Below are 23,088 nucleotides of genomic sequence, written 5' to 3' on the forward strand. Positions count from 1 at the left end.
GTCAAGCTAACCGGTCTGTAGTTTCCCGGATCGCCCCTGGAGCCCTTTTTAAATATTGGGGTTGCATTTGCTATCCTCCAGTCTTCAGGTACAATGGATGATTTTAATGATAGGTTACAAATTTTTACTAATAGGTCTGAAATTTCATTTTTTAGTTCCTTCAGACCTCTGGGGTGTATACCATCTGGTCCAGGTGATTTACTACTCTTCAGTTTGTCAATCAGGCCTACCACATCTTCTAGGTTCACCGTGATTTGATTCAGTCCATCTGAATCATTACCCATGAAAACCTTCTCCATTACGGGTACCTCCCCAACATCCTCTTCAGTAAACACCGAAGCAAAGAAATCATTTAATCTTTCCGCGATGTCTTATCTTCTCTAAGTGCCCCTTTAACCCCTCGATCATCTAACGGTCCAACTGACTCCCTCACAGGCTTTCTGCTTTGGATATATTTTAAAAAGTTTTTACTGTGAGTTTTTGCCTCTACAGCCAACTTCTTTTCAAATTCTCTCTTAGCCTGTCTTATCAATGTCTTACATTTAAGTTGCCAACATTTATGCTTTATCCTATTTTCTTCTGTTGGATCCTTCTTCCAATTTTTGAATGAAGATCTTTTGGCTAAAATAGCTTCTTTCACCTCCCTTTTTAACCATGTTGGTAATCGTTTTGCCTTCTTTCCACCTTTAATGTGTGGAATACATCTAGACTGTGCTTCTAGAATGGTATTTTTTAACAATGACCACGCCTCTTGGACATTTTTTACTTTTGTAGCTGCTCCTTTCAGTTTTTTCTAACAATTTTTCTCATTTTATCAAAGTTTACCTTTTGAACGTTTAGCACGAGAGCCTTGGATTTGCACACTGTTCCTCTTCCAGTCATTAAATCAAATTTGATCATATTATGATCACTATTACCAAGCGGCCCCACCACAGTCACCTCTCTCACCAAGTCCTGTGCTCCACTGAGAATTAGATCTAAAATTGCTCCCTCTCTCGTCTGTTCCTGAACCAATTGCTCCATAAAGCTATCATTTATTCCATCCAGGAACGTTATCTCTCTAGCGTGTCCCAATACATTTACCTAGTCAATATTGGGGTAATTGAAGTCTCCCATTATTACTGTTTGGTAAAAGCCAATTTGAAGTATGGTATGAGCATGCTGATAAAATGAAAGGCATAATCGTCAATATTTATAAATTTCTCAATAAGGAATTAAGAGGGCGGGCTCCTCTTGCCCAGGTGTGGGAGCAAGATGTGGGAAGGGACTTGTTGGATGATGAATGGGACCTTATCTTTCTATACACAAAAAGAGCTCGATATCGGTTCAGATATCAGAAAATAATTATAAGGTTCTAATTAGGTGGTACTTAACTCAAGTGCATATTCAGAAAATATACCAGAGTTCGAATGGTTTGTGTTGGAAAAAGTGTGGGGGCAGAGGAACTTACTTTCACTTGCAGTGGGAGTGTCCTCGAGTATCTTTATTTTGGGGAGAGGTATTCCTTTTCATAGAAGGGATCTTGGGTTTTTGAATAACCTTTGCTTCAGAAAATGCGTTGCTGAATTTATCCCTGGACATCCCGAAAGATGGCTGGTGGCTGGTCCATCAGGTTCTGATATCGGCTAGATGCGAATTGGCAAGGGATTGGAAATCTAATATTATCCCTACTATTGAAGAAGTTATTAGGCATCTGAGGCAGGTCTTCTTTTTGAGTAAGCTTACTGCGGTCAAGTATCACACCATTCTAAGTTTCTTAAAGTATGGAATCCGTTCTTGTCTAAATATTCTGTGGGCATGAGTCACTCCTAGATGCTTCTCTATGGCCTCAATCTTTTTATTATTGGTGTATTATTATTATCAGATTGGATATTTTTGTTCAGCATTATGAATGCGAAGTAACTTCTCGCAGTCCATGGTCAATGGGGTGGGAGGGAGTGGTTAATCAGTGTTCTTTAATAACTGCTGTCACACGAGATTGTTTTTGTTACATTGTTTTATTGATGTTTGAAGTATGTGAAAGTAATAAAATTTAATTGAGAAACAAAAAAGGAAATTATCTACTAAGTAGTAATTTCTCATTGTCCATGGCTATCATGCAACCCCATACCCTTCCTGTTCCCCCCCATCTTAGCAATGATCCCCTCATACTTGCTGTAGAATAGATGGTAGCATGGACTTTGGGGAGGAATAAGGTGCCAGACAGTCCAATCTGCATTATTGACTTCAGGGAGATGGAGAAGATGAAATTCACCTCTTCCTCACTTTCTCATAGCATTCAACTACTTTTTTGTACTGCCCAATAGCATTTAAAGCTCTCCTCAACTCTCCCACTTTTTGCCCCTTTTTATGTCACTCCCTCAGAAGTATTCACCCCCTTGTGGACTGTTCTTTGCCCAAGCATTCATATCCCTCATCTCAGCATTTGCTCCTTCTTCCCCCCCCCAAGCATTCATCCACTTTCAGCACTCACCCTGTTTGTCTTGCTGAAATCATTCTGACCTGACGGGAGTGCTGAATGATGCTCTCCTATCTCTTCCATTAGCATAATCCTTGGAACACAGTGATCTGCTGGGCCTGGAGCAGTGTTTACTCCATATTCTTCCCTCTGAACAGTACAACAGAGAAGAGTACTCCAGGCAGCAGGTGGGGAGGACTGGGGCAGGGAGCTGATTGGCTCTTCTTTGCTGTTTTGTGTTCCTCCTTCCGTTCCTGTCCTCTAGTGCTGCTGATTGCAGATAGGATGGGAGAGGAAGAGCAAAGATGAACAATGAAAAATCTCTGCTCCTTGCTCCAGCCCCTCTCTCTTGTTCTGCTGCAGTTAACAGCACTGTGAGATCAGGCGAGGAGGGGTTGAAGCGGGCTGTAGAATGGCTCTTCTCTCCTCTCTTCTGCTGTGTGTTCCCTGTTGCAGCCTCTTCCCTCCTGACTTCTACAGTGGTGCTCATTTGCCATGGAACAAAGCACAAGAGCCACATTTTGCACATGAAAAAAACCACGTGGCTCCCGAGCCACAGGTTGTCCACCCCTGAGCTCAAGGGTCTTTTCTGGCACAGGTCTGCTGTTTCCCACAATTTTGTCAGTCTTGTCCACTGTTCAGCCACAATGATTTAAAGTTCATCCCACAATTTAGGTAGGGCCCTATTCATTCCCTACTCCCAGTCTTTAGTTCGTGCTATATTTGTTTTACATGTAATGTGTAATATGTGCATGGGGTCTGATAAGGATCAACACAGCACCCAGATTTCCTAAAGTTGATAATGGTAGATGTAGATAACTTGGAAGAATTTATAAATTATTAAAACACTAATATCTTCCCAAAAGAAATGTGAATGCTTTTTAATCTGTCGCTGAATTATGTCAACATGTTTAATTTCAGTGGTGCTATAAAGGAGAAAAGGGAGCCATATAGAGGAAAGAAATACATTCAAGATTGTACTAATTGCTTTCTTTATTCATTGATTCTGGTCCAATTTATTAGTGAGGGTTACTAAAAGTTTGTAGTATTAGGGCTGCCAATGCACAGCACCACCTATATTGCAAGCTACATATGTTCCTACATCCCTAGTTCTAGTGCCCCTGCCCTCATTTGTGCAAGAGGACAAGCTTGATGGTTCACAGACATAGTTGCATTAACTTAATATATTGAGCTTATTCATTGTGATGGTTTATAGCACTCATGTTTGTAATTTACTTGTAAACTTTTAGATTTTAATAGCTGATCATTGTTTTTAGGTGCAAAAACTATCTAAGAATGAAGTACTGATGGTAAATATAGGATCCTTGTCTACTGGAGGAAGAGTCAGTGCAGTTAAAGCCGATTTAGGCAAGATTGTGCTAACTAATCCTGTATGCACAGAAGTGGGTGAGAAAATTGCTCTTAGTCGAAGAGTTGAAAAACACTGGCGGTGAGTGAAAATAAATCTGACAATGGTTCCTGAAGTATAAAATATGGAGGAGTATTGAAATATCAGCTCCGGCAACTGTGCCACTAAACTTCTGCTGATTTGATTATTCTATGGTCACACAAAAAAATCTCACTGTCACATCCACTCTAAATCTGCATGGAATAGCTTAAAAGAGGTTCTGAATGGTAGTGTGAGTAAAAAGAAGCAGTCAGCAGTGAGCAGAGCCATTACAGGCCTGCCAGGATTTTCCCAGTGGGGCACATTCCCTTTTAAATATTTGCAAAATAATGATTAACACTTCTGCAGAACTAAGCACAAATGAGAATTACAAATCCACCTGTAAAAAAATATTAATGACAAAAGCATACTAAAAAAAAGTTTTCATGATTGATAAACTTTAATAAAACCCATTTTATGCTAAACTGCTTTTCTATGCTAAAACTTGCATGCAGAAAGTTACAGTTATTCTTTTGCTAGATCCCAACACTGAGTTATATCAAAATGTAAGCCTGCAGGGATGGGACAGAGGGACTTAAGATGTTGAGGAAAGAAATTTATTTTCTAATTGTGCAAAGGAGATTCTGTAAAAAAAAGTACAGAACAGCTGCTGTATAGATTAAGAATCACAAAGCTAAGCAGCTCTTTCTCCCTGAACCTACTTGAGGAAACAATGAGACGTGACCCATTGCTCTGCTCATATTTATAAATCCTGGATCATTATAAGAGAAAGACTTTAGCTTGGCTAAGAAGAAAATAGCTTTAAAGTTGAATATTTTGTGAATGTGGGCCTTGCCATACACCAAAAGAACATTAGATCCCTCCCTGGCCTTGTATTCCTACAGCAACTTCTGATAAGTCTAGCACTAGGAAAGAGGGCAGTGAAGTGCAGGCACTCAATGTAAAACCTAGTCATTTCTAAGGAAATAACCATAAAAGCCATATTTCTTTCTTAGTGACAGTGCTATAACCCTTTGGAGGTAATATGTTTATGTTGTGACCCACTATGATTGCTAAAAGTGGTATAGAAGAAATTTTTAAATAAATGTCACCTTAGCGGTTTAAGTCAAGGTTGATTTAACAAAAAAATAAAGTAGTTCATTACTTTATTTCATCAATTTCATTTCTAGAATACAATCAAGGTGATATATCATATAAACCAAAACATAAAATGGTCCGAATAAAAATAAGTAAGAAACAATGATAAGCAAAACAGGTTACAAAGTAAACCAAAACCAAACTATGGCACAAGCAAATAAGAAAATATATGTAACATAAAAAAGTTAAAGAATGCTAAAATAAAAGAGCAGTGCATTAAAATAAAATGAAATTATAAACATGTAGCCAAATAAAGTAGTTTAATAATAGAAATGGTGTTAAAGCTAATGTGAAAATATCATCATATAATTAATAGACAAAAACAATAAAAGTAATGCAAATGTGGTAAAAATTTCCATTTGAAAGTAAAATACTAAGGATCAAAGGCTTGGCAGAATAGGAAGGTTTTTTAGTCCCTTCCTCAGTTTGGGAAAAGTCCTTCTCACATCTAAATATTAATAGAATTCCATAAGCATGGTGCAAATGATGAAAAGGCCATTTGATAAGAAAATACTTATTTCTAAGAGAAAACTATGACTAGAAAATTATCTGATCAGCTTAAAACAATCTAGAAGTATTTTTTGAGGAACCTACTGTGGCAAACAGAAGGAAAAAGAAGGGATTGTGGATATTGGGACCAATGTAATGATTTGTGCTAACTTTAGCACATGTTTTTACTCCTGTTTTAGTGAGCATTTTTCTGGTAATTTAACAGGGGTTTTATTTCCTACAAAATGTGTGCTGTATAACAGGAGTACAAACCAATGCTAAGATTACTATGGGTGCATGTAAATCCCATGTTTAAAAAAAACAAAACAAAAAAAAGGTATTCTCCCAGGACATGCAGGGATGGTAGTCCTCACACATGGGTGATGTCATCAGATGGAGCCCGGCATGGAAAACTTTTGTCAAAGTTTCTAGAAAAACAAAACAAAAAAAAGGTATTCTCCCAGAACATGCAGGGATGGTAGTCCTCACACATGGGTGATATCATCAGATGGAGCCCGGCATGGAAAACTTTTGTCAAAGTTTCTAGAAACTTTGACACACTGAGCATGCCCAGCATGCCGCTAACCACGCATACATGCGGGGGTCCCTCTTCAGTCTCTTTTTCCGTGAAGCTGAAGCCTTGCAGCTGTGGAGCTTGCGTGGTTTTTTTTTTTTATTTAGCTCCCTTCCAGAGTGGCGTAGGGTCCCTCTGCATTTCGGATTTTTTTTCCTATTTACTTTCGGTAAATTTTCTGTCAAACTCTTGGTCAATTCCCGACAGTGTCATTCCCCAGTAGCTGCCAGCCATCAACCACGCGCAGCGTGCTTTTCAAGATGGTGTCATCTGGCTTTCGCCGGTGTCCCCAGATTAATGTCCATCACAGACCCCCACAAAGTCTGTATCCTTTGCTTGGGGGCATCACATGACATCCATGGTTGTGATCTTTGTGCCCAGATGACCCTTAAGGGCCGTCTGGTATGACTAGACAAAATGGAAAAGCTATTGGGGTCAGAAAAATCAGATCCATCATCAGCATCCGGTACTTCTACCCCGCAAGGGAAAGGAGTCTCGACATTGACCCCCTCGGTCTCCCCTCCATTACCGCTCCTCAATCCTGAGGTGGAGCAGGGGACCGAGTGAGATCTTTGTCCTCACGGTCAGGTTTCTCGACGTTGCCAGCGGTCCCAGCTAAGGATCATAGCGCTGACGGAAACACAGACACCGCTCATCCTAGTCGAAGTCTGACCACGGAAGTCGACTGCCTTAGTGCCTCCCCCTAAGCGGACTCGTCTGGAGGAGGGGATTCTCTCCAGTCCTTCCGAGGACGTTCGGTCACCACTGATGCCAGTGGAAGCATCAGTTCCAACACCTGCCACCGAGTTCGATCTGATTCCATTGCCTCCTCAGTCTCCTGCTGTTCTATCCTCGGCAGCCTTTGAGGAGAAATTAGGTGTGTACAGTTGGCTGTCGGCTGGGCCCTGCAGGGCATAGAGTCACCGATTCTGCCAGGACCACCACTGCCGCCAGAGCTGACTGCATTGGTGCTTGCGCCTCTTCTGGAGCAGCTGGACCCTACTGCTCGGTATTTTGCCAAAGCAGCCAGCTCTGATACCCCAAGCCCCTTCATGGCCAAGGGGAGCATCGCTGCTGCTGCCACTGGTTCCCATTCTAGTGAGCGATTCCTCAGATAAGGAAGGTCCTTCGGGGTCAACGCAACTTTCATTGCACACGACACCCCAACAACCTCTAGCTCTTCTGGAGCCCCCGGAATAGATGACTTCTGTGCCATCGATGCCACCGGCGCTGCCGAAGCCGCGGGATCTGTCAGCACCCTCACGGGCCCGGATCCCACTGGGTGCCCTCTGTTCCTCTGTCTATTCCTGTGATGCCTTCATGGCCCGCTAGCTCGAGGCTTAAGGCCCAGGTGGGTGCTCAATGCCCCACATCTCAAGGCGTTCACAGCGAAAGGGAAGCCTCCATGATTCCTGGGAGAGTGAGGCGTCCTTTTCGTCCACCGAGGAATTGGAGGACTTGCCGTCTGAATCCTCTCCACTGGAGGAGAGGCGAAAATCTACTCGAGGATCTTTCTTTCGCTGGTTTTGTTAAAGCCATGGTGGAGTCACTGCCATTCCAGCTCTTGACAGAACAGGATACTGCCACAAGATGCTGGAAATCCTCTGTTTCTGGATGCTCATAAGTAGGTGGTGTCTGTTCCAGTGCATGACATCTTTAAGGAACTGGTCTCCCGACTCTGAGAACACCCCATCTCTCTCTCCTGTGAACCGGAAGACGATGCAGTCTATCTGGTCCAACCCACCACGGGGTTTGAGCGCTTGTCAGCTCCCTCATCAGTTAGTGGTGGTGATAGAATCAGCCCTTAAGAAGGCAAAGATGCTTAGGACTCATGCTTCAGCACCCCCAGGCCATGATCACATGGCTCTGGATGCTCTTGGCCGCCGAGTGTTCCAGCCAGAATTGCTTGTTATCAGCTCTATATGGGGCAGTACTCCAGGAAGCTCTGGAAACCCCCAAGAAATGGGAGAACACCTCCCACAGCAATTCCAGGAGGAATTCCAGAAAATAGTCCAGGAAGGCCTGGACTGTGATAAACACGAGGTCCGTATGACGAGTTCGAGACAGCTATGAGAATTGCTGCAGCAGGCATTGGGGCTTGCCGTATGGCTTGGCTGCACATCTCCGTCTAGGACCATCTGGCAGATCTGCCTTTTATCCCAGGACAAGCAAGATGCTAGTCCTCACATATGGGTGACATCGGTAATGGAGCCCTATACGGAAAAACTTCTGTCAAAGTTTCATAAACGTTTGACTGGCACCCAGAGTGCCTACTGAGCATGCCCAGCATGCCATGATATTCTCTGCCACAGGGGTCTCCCTTCAGTCTTCTTTTTTCCGCGGAGCCGTTAGCCTCGCAGTTAATCTGGAGTCCTGTGGTGATTTTCACCATATTCTAAAAGTTATTACAAATTTCGGGAAAACTTCCTTCCGCAGTAGTCTCCCACAGGTTTAACATCGCGGTAAGTTTTTTTTCAATTTTTCCGTCGGTTCCGTGCCGTTTTTTCTTAAGCCAGAGTAGTCGACGGCTGACTGACTAAGAATGGCTTCGGGCTTCAAGAAATGCCCAAATTGTACCAGAATAATGTCTATTACAGACCCACATTTAGAATGTGTGCTCTGTCGCGGGGTAGACCATGACGTTCGGGCCTGCCCAAGATGTGCCGAAATGACATCGAAGGAACGTCGGCTTCGAATGGAAAAGATGGAGCAACTTTTTCAAATTCAGTTGTTACCTTTGGCATCAACGTCAGCGCAATCGTCTCCGGCTGGAGCGATTCGCAAAGTTGTCTTAAAGAAACGACTTCCAGGAGAAGCGGGAGATTCAACTTTAACTTCTCCCTCACCTTTGTCAAGAGCATCGACATCGGGCAGTGAAAAAAGCAAGGAAAAGCACCGGCATCGTCATTGATGACCTCACGGTTCTGGCATCGAATTGGTACCCGCTACTCCATCGAAGGAATCTGCTTCTCCATCCAAGAAACCTCGGCTGGACGTGGTTTCTCCGAGGCCTTCGACTCCATGGCGATCCCCACTGATATCGGTGCCGGGAATCGTACCTCCCCAGGGCTCTGAGGAGGTACTGCAATCGCCATCGCCGCCTCCCCCCATAGCTGCTCTGGTTTCACCAGCTATGCGGGCGGAACTGGACGGATACATCCGCCAGGCGGTCAGGAATGTGCTCCTCGATACCATGCCGATACCGGTGCAGCCTCTGGGGCAGGCGCCATCGATACCAGCCCCTCCATCGACGCCGATACCATTGGATACTCAATCCATGCCATTACCGGCGCCATCGTCGGTTCCCTCGCCGATGCCATCGGCACCGATTCCGAGGAAAACATCGATTCCACCAGACACTACGCCGGTTCCGGATTTGTCCATTTTTGCTCCCATGTTATCAAAATTGGACACTCTCATCGATTCTCTGCCCAAAAAGCCTCAGCAGATCGATGAAACTCCGATTCCAGAACCCATACCAGGTCCTTCAGGGATTTCCAAACCGATCCCTTGTCTCCATTATTTTCATCGATACCTAAAACTTTTCCATCTATGCCTTCCATGCCCAAACCTACGGTTCCTACCACGGACACCTGGACGGCTACGGATACGGATGTCTCCACCGATGAGGAAATCCTTTCGGAACCTTCTCCACCAGAAGGCCACAGAAAATCCCCTCCAGAGGATTTATCATTTTCCAACTTTGTAAAAGAAATGGCGGAGACCATCCAATTTCAGCTACAGTCAGAAGTGGATACCAGACAAAAAACACTGGAAGTGTTACAATTCGTCGATCCACCAAAGGAAATGTTAGCTATACCAGTCCATGAGGTACTTCAGGAACTGATGTATAGGCTATGGGAACATCCTGGCTCCATTCCTCCTGTTAATAAAAGATCTGATGCCACATACCTGATTCAACAAATTCCAGGTTTCCAGAAGGCTCAACTACCTCACCAATCAGTGGTAGTTGAGTCTGCACAAAAGAAGGCAAAAAGAATAAAGACATACTATTCAACTCCACCAGGCAAGGATAGCAGATTCCTTGATAATCTTGGGAGAAAGATATTTCAAGGATCAATGCTGGTGTCCAGGATAGCAGCCTATCAGCTATTCATTACACAATACCAACGCAATCTCTGGAAAAAAGTACAAGAGATTGCCCAGACACTCCCTGATCAATTCCAGGAGTCTCTCTCTAATATCATACATAAAGGCCTAGAAGCGGGTAAGCACAAGGTCCGTGCTGCATACAATAGTTTCGAAACTGCAGCTCGACTATCAGCCACGGGAATCACCGCCAGACGTTGGGCATGGCTTAAGGCCTCCGATTTAAGACCTGAGGTGCAGGAGAAATTAGCCGATCTCCCCTGTTTCGGTGACAATCTTTTTGGAGACAAAGTTAAAGAAGCAGTTGCCGTGTTAAAAGAACATACGGAAACCCTAAAACAACTCTCTCTTATACCTCAGGAATCCCAGCCTTCCTCGAAGGATGCCAAGGAAGGATACAAGACGCCCATATTACCATCAGAGGCGTTACTATCCACCTCCAACTCGTGCACGAACATCTAGACAAGCTCAACGTACTCAATCTAGGCAACAAAGAACATCCAGGCCTCAACCCCCTCCGCAGACTGGATCCACTTCAGGTTTTTGAAATAGTACCAGGGAACAGCAGCCTCTCCTCCAATCCAAACCCCACCTTACCAGTAGGAGGTCGCATTGCCTTCTTTCACCAACACTGGACTTCCATTACCACAGACCAATGGGTACTCTCCATCACATCTCAAGGGTACCGATTGGATTTCCTCACTGTACCAAACGACACTCCACCCGCATCGTCTTGGACAATAAACAACCAGTCCACACTATTGCAAACAGAATTATCCACCCTTCTGAGAGCCAGGGCCGTGGAACCAGTTCCCCGGCCTCAGCAGGGCAGAGGATTCTACTCCCGTTATTTCCTCATTCCAAAGAAAACAGGAGGCCTACGACCCATCCTCGACCTCAGAAATCTCAACAAATTTCTGAAAAAAGAAAAATTCCGGATGGTATCATTGGGCACCATGTTACCTCTACTTCAAAAAGGAGATTGGCTCTGTTCTCTGGATCTTCAAGACGCTTACACTCACATTCCCATCTTTCCTCCTCATTGCAAGTATTTACGATTGCTACTAGGAGCTCACCACTTTCAATACAGGGTGCTTCCATTCGACCTTGCCTCAGCACCCCAAGTATTCACAAAGTGTCTAGCAGTGGCAGTTGCCCACCTACACAGACAGGGAGTGCACCTGTTTCCTTATCTCGACGATTGGCTCATCAAAAGCCAAACGAAAGAGGGAACTCCCAACTCTCTCAAGCTCACAATCAAGTTACTCCATTCCTTGGGATTCCTTATCAATTACCACCAAATCCCACTTCACACCATCTCACCTCTTACAGTTCATCGGAGCAGAATTAAATACCATAACAGCAAAAGCTTTTCTGCCAAGAGACCGAGCACAGACACTTGTTTCCCTAGCAAACTCCCTACATGCTCAGTCACACGTGACAGCTCACCAGTGCCTCATACTACTGGGTCACATGGCCTCTACAGTTCACGTCACTCCTATGGCCCAATTAGCCATGAGACTTCTCCAATGGTCTCTCAAAACACAATGGGTACAAGCCATTCAGCCACTGTCTTCCCCAATTCAAGTAACTCAGGAGCTACGTTCTTCACTCCTATGGTGGACAACCATGACCAACTTGCTCAAAGGCCTACTTTCCAGCAACTGATTACGCAAATAACTTTAACTACAGATGCATCCACCTTAGGATAGGGAGCACACATTGGCCATCTGCAGACTCAAGGTACATGGACAAAGCTCAAAGCAACTTTTCAGATAAACTTCCTAGAGCTTCGAGCTATACGTTATGCGCTGCATGCATTCAGGGACTGCCTTTCACACAAGACTGTTTTGATCCAGACGGACAACACAGTTGCCATGTGGTACATCAACAAGCAGGGAGGTACGGGCTCGTATCTCCTCTGTCAAGAAGCTGCACAGATTTGGGACTGGGCCCTAGCACACTCAATGCTCTTGCGGGCCACCTACCTAGCAGGAATTCACAACGTAACAGCCGATCGCCTCAGTCGTCAGTTCCAACCACACGAGTGGTCTCTAAATCCAGAAGTGGCGACCAGCATATTCCAACGTTGGGGCCAACCGACAGTAGACCTCTTTGCATCACAACTGAATTAGAAAGTGGACAATTACTGCTCCCTCTTCAAGCAGAAAAACCGCTTACCCAGGGACGCCTTTGCTCGCCACTGGAACTCAGGCCTTCTATACGCGTATCCCCCGATACCGCTCATAACCAAGACTCTAGTGAAGCTACAGCAGGACAAGGGATCCATGATACTCATAGCCCCGTATTGGCCTCGACAAGTATGGTTCCCCACACTTCTAGACCTCTCAGTCAGGGATCCAATTCGCCTAGGAGTAAGTCCCACTCTCATAACTCAGGATCAGGGTCGGTGGCGCCATCCCAATCTTCAATCCCTATCCCTGACAGCATGGATGTTGAAAGCTTGGTTTTACAACCACTCAATCTTTCATCCAATATATCTCAAGTGCTTGAGGCTTCACGAAAACCCTCCACCCGGAAGAATTATTCTTCCAAATGGAAAAGATTCATCTTGTGGTGCAAGCAAAACACTGTTGATCCTTTCACTTGCCCCACTACTTATACCACCTTTCAGAATCTGGCCTCCAGACTTCTTCTGTAAGAGCACACTTAAGTGCAATCTCGGCTTACCACAACAAAATGGGAGATGCACCAATATCCACACAACCTCTCGTCAGCAGGTTTATGAGAGGCTTACTTCACCTCAAACCACCAATTCGGCCTCCAGTCACAGAAAGGGATCTGAATTTGGTCTTAGCAAGAGTTATGCATTCTCCGTTCGAACCCATAGATACCTGTGATCTTAAATTTCTCACATGGAAGACTATCTTCCTCATAGCCATTACATCAGCTAGAAGGATTAGTGAGTTACAAGCACTGGTCACTTACTCACCCTACACAAAGGTCCTACATGACAGAGCAGTTCTCCGTACACATCCAAAATTCCTTCCCAAGGTAGTCACGGAATTCCACTTAAATCAATCCATAGTTTTACCCACATTCTTTCCGAGGCCTCATTCTCACCAAGGGGAAAGGGCATTACACACCTTGGACTGTAAGCGTGCGTTATCCTTTTATTTAAACCGCACCGCAGTTCTTAGAAATCCAATCAGCTTTTTGTTTCTTATGATCCAAACAAACCTGGTAAACCAGTGGGTAAACAAACTCTATCCAATTGGCTAGCAGATTGCATACAGTTTTGCTATGAAAAAGCATGCCTTCCTCGCCAAGGGCGAGTAAAAGCACATTCAGTAAGAGCAATGTCAACATCAGTGGCACACTTTCGTTCAGTGCCAATCCTTGACATCTGTAAAGCAGCAACATGGAGTTCGCTTCACACTTTTGCAGCTCATTACTGTTTGGACAAACAAGGAAGACAAGATGTTGCCTATGGACAATCTGTCTTGAAGAATTTGTTTCCAGTTTAATCCCAACTCCTTCCACTCCCGACCTGCTGTAACCTTCGGCTGATTCATTTCAACAACAATAGCTCACTGTTGCTTCACTACAAATGACTCAGCCTCTAGCTTGCTATTCACCCATATGTGAGGACTAGCATCCTGCTTGTCCTGGGCTAAAGCAAAATTGCTTACCTTGTAATAGGTGTTATCCCAGGACAGCAGGATGTAGTCCTCACGAAACCCACCCGCCACCCCGTGGAGTTGGGTCCGATACGTTTTATTATTTTATTTTTCGCTAACGCTAATTGCTACCAAAGAGACTGAAGGGAGACCCCTGTGGCAGAGAATATCATGGCATGCTGGGCATGCTCAGTAGGCACTCTGGGTGCCAGTCAAAAGTTTATGAAACTTTGACAGAAGTTTTTCCGTATAGGGCTCCATTACCGATGTCACCCATATGTGAGGACTACATCCTGCTGTCCTGGGATAACACCTATTACAAGGTAAGCAATTTTGCTGTACAGGTGAAAACCTGTTCGGGGACAAGATTAAAGAGGCGGTGGCGCAACTGAAGAACTGTCATGAAACCCTTCAACAGTTGTCGGCCAGTACTTCAGACACTCAGCCTTCCAGCAAAAAGCCTGTTAGCCAGTATCTGAGACGGCCTTTTTTACCGGCCACGCAAGTACTACTATCCGCCGGCCTCTAGATCGAGACCCTCAGCAGCCTCCAGCAACCTCGTACACCCCGTCTGACTTGTGCCCCACCACAAAACCCCGTCTCAGAATTTTGACTGGCAACCATGGAGCGTGAGCCAGCCTCCCCTGCCACATGGTGTCCACTCCCCAGTGGGGGGCCTCTACAGTTATTTGCAGACCGATGGACGTTAAAAACATCGGTCCATTGGGTCCTGTCCATCATACTGCAGGGATGCAATTTGCATTTCCAACAAGTTCCACCCTGCTCTCTTCTGCGTCCATGTTGGAAAGAAATAAGGAACCTTATAGGTGCTTTGAGTAGAGCTCTCTGCCCTCTTAATGGCTCGAGCAGTCAAACCAGTCCCAGCAAGCCAGCAGGGGGATGGATTCTACTCCAGGTATTTCCTGATTCCCACAAAAACTGGTGGCTAACGCCCCATTCTGTATCTGAGGGCGTTGAACTGGTTTCTGGTCAGAGAGAAGTTCAAAATCATCTTGGGCACTTTGATTCCCCTCCTCAAGGCAGGGGACTGGCTCTGCTCCTTCAATCTCAAAGATGCATACGCCCATAACCCCATTTCTCTGGGGGATCGAAGGTACCTACGATTCCTGGTAGAGGAGGAACACTACCAGTACCACGTACTGCCCTTTGGCAGGGAGCTCTGCATTCCCTGCAGGTCACAATATGTGTCTTGGAAAATCTGGGATTTATCAACTATCCGAATTCCCATCTCCAGCCATCGTTGCAACTGGACTTCATTGGAGTCAGGCTAGACACTGTCCAGAAGAAGGCCTTTCTGCCCTGAGATAGGACGGAGACTCTGGCTGCCTTTGCTTGGGTAGTCTCCATTTGCTCCCATGTCTCAACACATCAGTTCCTATGACTTCTGGTGCACGTTACACCATTTGCTCGGCTTCATATGTGCAGGGCTCAGTGGACGTTACGCTCCCAGTGGTGTCATGCCACCCAGGATCTTCAGGCTCGTGGGTCCCTCGTGTGGTGGGCAGACCCATCCAATCTGGAACAGGGGATGCCCTTCTGGAGCCAGCAGCCCCAGATGGTCTTCACCACAGATGCGTCTCACACGGGTTGGGGAGCCCATGTGGCAGACCTCCACACTCAGAGTCTTTGGTCCGTGCAGGAGACGCACATACAAGCTGTTGGGGAAACCAAAGGGAAGAGGACAGCATGGGGAAAGAAGGAGGGGAAGCTGCTGGTATCTAACAGCAGAGAAAGTCCCCAACGGGATTGCAACAGAAGGCGTCGGAAAAGTTGAAATCCTTATAGTTGAAAAGTAAGTAATTCAGCTTTTGAGTTTCCTACAAAGGGGGAGGTGGCAATCCTCCCCAGCTATGGAGAGGTAACCAGGTTGAGGGCAGGGCAACCAGCTGCCTTTTATATATAATTACTTGTGCTGGGGACAAAGCAGCCAGCACTGAACTGCCATGCATTGGAGTACTTGTGCTGGGGACAAAGCAGTCAGCAATGAACTGCTGTCTATAAGTGACGGTACTGGAGGAGAGAACCAGAGCTATTCCAGCTTCGGATGTGCTTTTAGCCATATTGCAGCTCCGTTGGTCATAGGATCGCGCAGAGGGAACTGGCCTGGGGAATCTCAAGCAGCTAATTCTATCCAGTGGGTTACTAAAAACACTGAGGGCCGGATTTTAAAAGGATTACGCGCATAAGTTATGCGCGTAACCCTCTTAAAAGGCCCCTGCGCGCGCCGAGCCTATTTTGCATAGGCTCGGCAGCGCGCGCAAGTCCCGGGGCTTTGCAAAGGGGGCATGTCGGGTGGGGAGCGCAAATTTCTGGGTGGGAGGCGTGTCGGGGGCGTGATGCCGGCCCGAGGGCGTGGTCGAGGCCTTCGGAGCGGCCTCGGAGGGAACAGGCAGTGCGCGCCGACCCCGGATTTTATAACAAAAATCCAGCGTACTTTTGTTCGCGCACGTAAATTTATAAAATCTGCCCCTAAGGGCTCATACCCATTCCACCTATCACTAATATATAAAAATCTTGCAACAGTGATAAAAGAGAGCTAGTTTTTATAGGGTGACCACCACATAGTGCTTAAGGCTTTCCAAACCTATCACACATAGGAGTTATCCTAATACCTTTAATGTTCCATGATTCACAACATAAAGAAAATGATCTTCTTTACAAGGGCCAGTAAGGAACACTTTCTATATTCAAGAATGTGAGCTTTCCATAATGAGCGAAATCTAACAGAGGAAAAAAGGAGCTTCAACTAAATAGGATTTAACAAGAGTAGCCATTGCGCTTGCTGAAAAGCAGAGGAAAAATAGCAATAATAATCTGAAAGGAAGGATTTAAATTTCCAATATACTAGTGATTAAAGCAGGCTACGAACCAGAGAAGCCAAGGTCCAAATCACACCTTGGGCAAGTCACTTCAACGCTTCCCTTGCCTCAGATGGAAACTCAGATTTGAACTCTCTGGGGACAAGGAAATAACCATAGTACCTGAATGTAATCTGCATTGAAGTGGTTGTAAGGTAGAATATTCTGCATTGGTTGTAAGGTAGAATGTATTCTGCATTGAAGTGGTTGTAAGGTAGAATATGTCGCATAATCATGTTATAATGCTAGAGTTAACCTCTAGAGGTTGGCTTCACGCCCCTTCTCTCTGTTTATACCTCCCTACCTTGGTTTTTCTTACTCTTCACTTCCAATTCCCAGTTGCTCACCCTTGTTACAATGTAACTTTTACTTTCTGCTCCCACTCTGACTCCTCTAATTGAGGTTTTGACTTGTTATTGTTAATGAGCTATTGTTCTATGTAAACCGAGTTGATTTGATCTGTATCAAGAAAGTCGGTATATAAAAACCCTAAATAAATAAATAAATAAAAATAAATACAATAAATAAACTAATGTAAGTTTTTAGGGCTGGAACCTATAGTTTAACAGTGTTTTAAGCTCTCTGGGGAAGGCATTTATAGCTGAACAATATACCAAACTTCGGGTGCACAATACCAAAGTGCATACTATTCAGCTGAAGGTGCCTGCCCTTGAGAGCTTGTTTTATAGAGCTATAGGTGCAAGCCCAAGAGAGCTTACACTAGAAATGAAACTCCTCCTTTGGTCTGAGTTGGAGTAAACTCACATTTTTTGTGGCCATCATGGCCACCAGAAACATAAATTAACTTCTTGGCCTGAAGTGTAAAAGTTAACCTGAAAATCCACACCGTATTTTAAAATACTTTAAAACTTGAGTAAGGAGGTAACTGCTTGAAGTTGGAAGGAGTGTGACCAAAGTGGCCTTCATGCAAGATTGGCACTGGGCATCCCAACTTGGGCACAATCTTGTATGCAAGGCCATTTGAGCAAGGCATGCCAAGTGAAATCAAAGGGTAAGATCTCTAGAACAAGCAACTTCAGCTATTAGGAATGCACAGCATTTACTGTTTGGCTATAGGTGCCTTCCCTAGAGAGCTTACCCTTTGATTTCACTGGGCATGCTTTGTCCAAATGGCCTTGCATGTGAGATTGTGCCCGTCAGGATGCCAAGTGCCAATCTTGTATTCAAGGTCATTTTGGTCACACTCCTTCCAACTTCAAGCACTTACCTCCATATTGGAGTTTTAAAGTACTTTTCAGCATTAGTGCAAATGTTTCATGTTAACTCACATTTTATTTCATTTAGTGTGCTGCTTTTTTTTTTTTTTTTAAATACTTCTGTATGATTTGCATTCATTAGCTTACTGCATCCCATGGGGACCATTGTTTTTAACACGTGCATTAAAAAAATGTAACTCCAATTTTAGCTTGGGTTTTATTACATCCGCTGCATTGTGACATACCACTCGCATAGTGATAGCAGCTGAGGACTCAGTAATGGTGAACATCATCTCCAGAGTGAACTGAATGTTAAGGTGAGACCAGACATTAGAGGAAGAAATGGTTATGGCAAACCATCACACACTCGGTAGCAAACATAATCTGCCCCTTATCTTCAAAAATTATCAACCCGTCCCGCACGAACAAAAAACCCTGGTTCTCAACTGAATTAAGAAAACTCAAACAAGACCTACAACACAAAGAACAACGCTGGCGGAAAGATCCTTCCCCTACCTCACTGGGCTCTTACAAAACAACAATGAACTACTACAGGACATCCATCACCCGCACCAAACGAGATTTCTACGCCAAAAAAAATACACGGCTTCTTATATGACCCAAAAACTCTGTTCTCATATGTTGCAGCCCTCACCACCCCTATTCCCCCTACTTTCCCTGAAGAAGCAGCCCAAAACAAATCTACAGAGTTGGCAATCTTCTTTGACAACAAAATCAAAAACCTACTTGCCCCCCTGGCAACATCCAACGCATCATCAAATCCCTCGCAATCACCAAGCCAAACTCCTTCACCATCTATACACAAACAGACGCTAGAATCTCTTCTCTCTCTACATCATCCCTGGAAATAGAATCGATAATCAAGAAAATGAAACCTTCTTCACACCCATTGGACCAAATACCGACCAAATTTCTTCTCACCATTCCTAATACCATTGCTAAACCTCTGGCAGACATTATAAACTGCTCCCTCAACCAAGGATCTGTCCCTGATTGTTTAAAAATTGCTTCGCTGAAACCCTTACTAAAAAAACCCAACCTGGACCCAGCCAACCCTATAAATTTTCGCCCCATTGCAAACTTACCTTTTATAGCCAAGCTAATGGAAAGGCTTGTCAACACCCGACTCACAGACTACCTGGACACTCACAATATTCTCTACCCTTCTCAATTCGGATTCAGGAAACGCCTAAACACAGAATCTCTCCTTCTTTCTTTAACGGACAACATTCTGATGGGTCTCGATAAGGGACAATCATACCTTCTAGCCCTACTTGATATTTCCGCGGCGTTCGACACGGTAAACCATTCTATCCTCATCACCCGTCTTATGGAAATAGGCATCTCTGGCTCGGCACTGCTCTGGTTCAAATCCTTTCTGAACAACAGGCACTACAAAGTTAAAATAAATGACAAAGAATCCCACCCCATTCCTTCAAATCAAGGAGTACCACAGGGTTCTTCACTCTCCCCTACCCTGTTCAATATATATCTCCTCCCTTTATGCCAGCTACTCAATAGCCTCAACCTCACCCATTTTATTTACGAGGACGATCTGCAAATCATAATCCCCATCTCGGACCCCATCTCCTCTACTCTAAATTTTTGGAACAACTGCTTACACGCCATCAACCTTCTTCTCTCGAGTCTCAACCTGGTCCTTAATACGTCCAAAACCGAACTCCTGGCTATCTCCCCTAGCGATAACAACCCCTTCGTCAACAATGCAATTACTCCACTAGCAAGCCAGGTTAGAGACCTTGGGGCCACCCTTGACTCTAGAATGAATTTCAAAAAATTCATTAACGCTACAATCAAAGAATGCTTCTTTAAGCTTCAGGTCCTGAAGCAGCTAAGACCGCTCTTACACTTCCAGGATTTCCGTTCAGGGCTCCAAGCTATACTGTTTTCAAAGATAGACTATTGTAACGCTCTACTACTCTGTCTCCCCGCCTCTTCTACTAAACCCCTACAGATGCTGCAAAACGCAGCGGCCAGGATCCTTACAAACACACGTCGTAAGGATCACATCACACCAATCCTTAAAATCCTACACTGGCTACCCATCCAATACAGAATACTCTTCAAGGCTCTCACCATCATCCTCAAATCCGTCTACCAACAATCCACACTCCAACTCGCCATCCCTCTCGAACTACATACTTCAGCAAGGCCGACCAGAAACCACCTACAAAGGTTCGCTCATGGTCCCCCCCAAAAAATCCTCGGTCCACAACTCTATTCACAAGTGAGCACTTTCGACAGCAGGTCTGCTCCATTGGAATTCGCTTCCCCCAGATATTCGCCAAGAACAATGCCATCTCTCCTTCAGAAAGAAACTGAAAACTTGGTTGTTCACACAAGCTTACCGTTGAAGGAACCTCTATCAACCAACATTGACTCTCACACGTCGATTCTTCCCTAATCCCTCACCCCCTCCCCGTTTCCAGTCCCTGCCCTGACACCACCCCCCCCTGCTCACCCCCTTGTCTCCTCCTCCCACAGGATTTACTATGTTAATAATCGCCTAGGATAAATCTCTGTTTAAATCTCACTACTCTATAGTTTTTAGTTGATTATTTAATTTTTTGTAGTTGACTATTTTTATCACTCTCCAGTTGTTATTGTTTAAAATCTTTCCTGTCTTCCATCTCCCATGTTTTTGCTTCCTGTTTAATGTAACTTTACCTTCTACTTGTTGTTAATTGGTTTCCCCTGTTTTATTGTAAACCGGTACGATAAGACCTCGTCTTGAGTATCTGTATAGTAAAAGAATTTAAATAAATAAATAATAAAATGTATAGCCGAACTGAAATATACTTTCTATAGGGCACAGAAAAGAGGCAAACCCATTACTGATGCTCATCAACCTTTGCAACTGAAGTAGCTAGAATGATGGGAGGGAGATGATAGAAAAGAAGAGGTGAGACTTAGAACTAGAAAAAGGAGTGAACTTAGATGGATTGTCATGGTTAGGATGGACAGATATAGAAGTAAAATGGGGAATGTCCAAAAAAGCAAAAAATTAAGAGCATAAATTTAAGGAGACCACCAGTTAGTTGCCATTTTTAATTCATTGGTAATCTGTAATTAATTCTTTAATGTTATTTAATGGACTTAAAAAGAAACTGACGTTCTAAGTATTTAAATATCAGTTTTCTTATTTTCAATAAATATACATGTTTTTTTCCTTTTCAGTTTAATTGGCTGGGGTCAAATAAGAAGAGGAGTGACAATCAAGCCAACGGTGGATGACGACTAAAGAAGAAAAGGGCTTTGTCCTTTCAGATAGAGAAAGCTGTCTGTTTGCTTATATCTGGAACCTCACCTGAGATACCAGTAAACATCTGTAATAAATGTGTAAAGAAATTTTGTATGCGGATGGATTTAAATGATTCCCATTTTATCAGAAGCTTATCATACATTTCTTGACACCAATATCTAGTGTATCTGAATTAGTGTTTGAGACAGGAAGGTGGTGTTATAACCCCCTATTAGCAAGCAGTTTGGTTTACACCATATACCTATAGTTTGTTTTCAAATAAAATATTTTATTATTTTTTCATTCATTCTTGTTGGAGTCTTTGAGTAATCATTGGCTTCAAAAATTGTTCCAACAAGAAAAGAATTTCAAAAAAATAAACTCTCCTTGAAGACTGACCTATTTTCTTGAGCTCGTGTTTATTTGTTTATAGTCTAAAACCCAAAATGCAGGCAGGTTTTGTTTTGGATTCTTTTGGTTTGGTTTCTCATTGGCAGTGGAGGAGTAGCCTAGTGGTTAGAGCAGTGGGCTAGTCACTTGGGCAAGTCACTTTACCCTCTATTGCCTCAGGTACAAAATTAGATAGTAAGCCCTCTGGGGGTAGGGAAATACCTACAGTACCTGAATGTAATCCACTTTGAAGCGCTGAAAAAAAGTATGAAAAGTGGAATATAAATATATAAAATATATATTGCTGAATGGTCTCTCTAGCTAGATTTGCTGGTATGCTACTTAACATTGAAATAACGTAAGGGAAATTCAAGAAGTTAACTTGAAATTTTAAAATAATTTTAGTTTTGTAAAAGTAAAAAAAACATACCTATGTGAACAATGAAAAACAGAACAAATCACCATAAGTTGTCCACAAGTGCCCAAGAGAATTATGGTATTTCCTAGTGTGTCCTAGATGGACTCAGGACCTATGGGTTATGCTCCCCTGCCAGCAGATGGAGACAGGTTTCAAAGCAGACGTCACCCTACATACACCCCTGCAGTGACCTCAGCCCTTCAATATTTCTCCGTCTCCAGCAGATAGAGGATGTGCTTTCCCTATGGGGATCATTGTACTTTTTGGAAGAAAAAATTCTACTTTTAAATTGGAGAAAAGATTGAGCCCCACTCTCCTGCGGTGATACCTAAAGGTCCCTCCGCCAGTTGAGAATTCCTGAGGTGATTTCCAAGATCCCTCAGATGTGTGCCTTGGTCCGGTAGCCGGTTCCCGGCGAGGACTTTGCTGCTTAAGCAGCTGAAAGGCAGCGGGCACAGGAAGTTGAGTGCAGTAGTGACGGCCAAAGCCCTCTAACCACAAAGCCAGAGACCGCCTCTGTACTCAGCCGGTAAGCGCTGAGCCCAGGTATGGTTAAAAAAAAAAAAAAAAGGAATTACCTCCCAATTCAGAGACGTTTTGGAGGGGTTTCGGTAAGACTTCCTCCAGTCTCCTTGTTCAGCATGCCATACCGACATTGTTCCTGATCTCAATGGGGTAAGAGGAAGTGGTTGAGTGGCCTCCCGGTGGGCTAGACCCCACTTTAGGCTTGGTCAGCACACTGCATGGTAGGCCGCAGTGGCGCCATCTTGCGCATGTCTTTGTGCATGTGGTAGTACCCACTATAGAGCACCGGTAAGTGTAGTGCGTGTCGGCTCTGCACATGCACTGTGCGCATAACATCTTGCTTGTAGATATGCGCACAACTTACTAGGCGCAGAATACAAGTAAAGCTGGGCAGATGGGCTGTGTGTGAACCTTGCCATGGCCTGTGTAGGCACCCGAAATCTACGTGTACAAAATTTTAAGTGCTAGCCAACTGAACACGCAGTTACCATCGCCAATGGCTCTGGCAGCAAAGAAACATAAGTGCCTTTCTCTTTGCGCTGCTTGTCATATTAGGGCT

The 23,088-nt window shown here is 44.3% G+C and overlaps 1 protein-coding gene across 2 annotated transcripts in view; it reads left to right on the forward strand.

Annotated features, from left to right (window-relative positions):
- Window positions 1–21,594, forward strand: part of EIF2S3 (eukaryotic translation initiation factor 2 subunit gamma) — a 131,819-nt gene extending 110,225 nt beyond the window's left edge. Inside the window, exons 11-12 of one of the 2 annotated variants that reach the window (XM_029603075.1) lie at window positions 3,736–3,908; window positions 21,133–21,594. In XM_029603075.1, the coding sequence (XP_029458935.1) occupies window positions 3,736–3,908; window positions 21,133–21,196 (237 nt within the window). In that variant the 3' untranslated portion in view covers window positions 21,197–21,594. The remainder of the gene's footprint in view (window positions 1–3,735; window positions 3,909–21,132) is intronic. The other variant, XM_029603076.1, reaches the window with a different exon arrangement.
- The last annotated feature ends 1,494 nt before the right edge of the window (window positions 21,595–23,088 follow it).

The sequence above is a fragment of the Rhinatrema bivittatum genome, chromosome 5 (assembly GCF_901001135.1).
Source record: "Rhinatrema bivittatum chromosome 5, aRhiBiv1.1, whole genome shotgun sequence".
In the NCBI taxonomy this organism is placed as follows: domain Eukaryota; kingdom Metazoa; phylum Chordata; class Amphibia; order Gymnophiona; family Rhinatrematidae; genus Rhinatrema; species Rhinatrema bivittatum.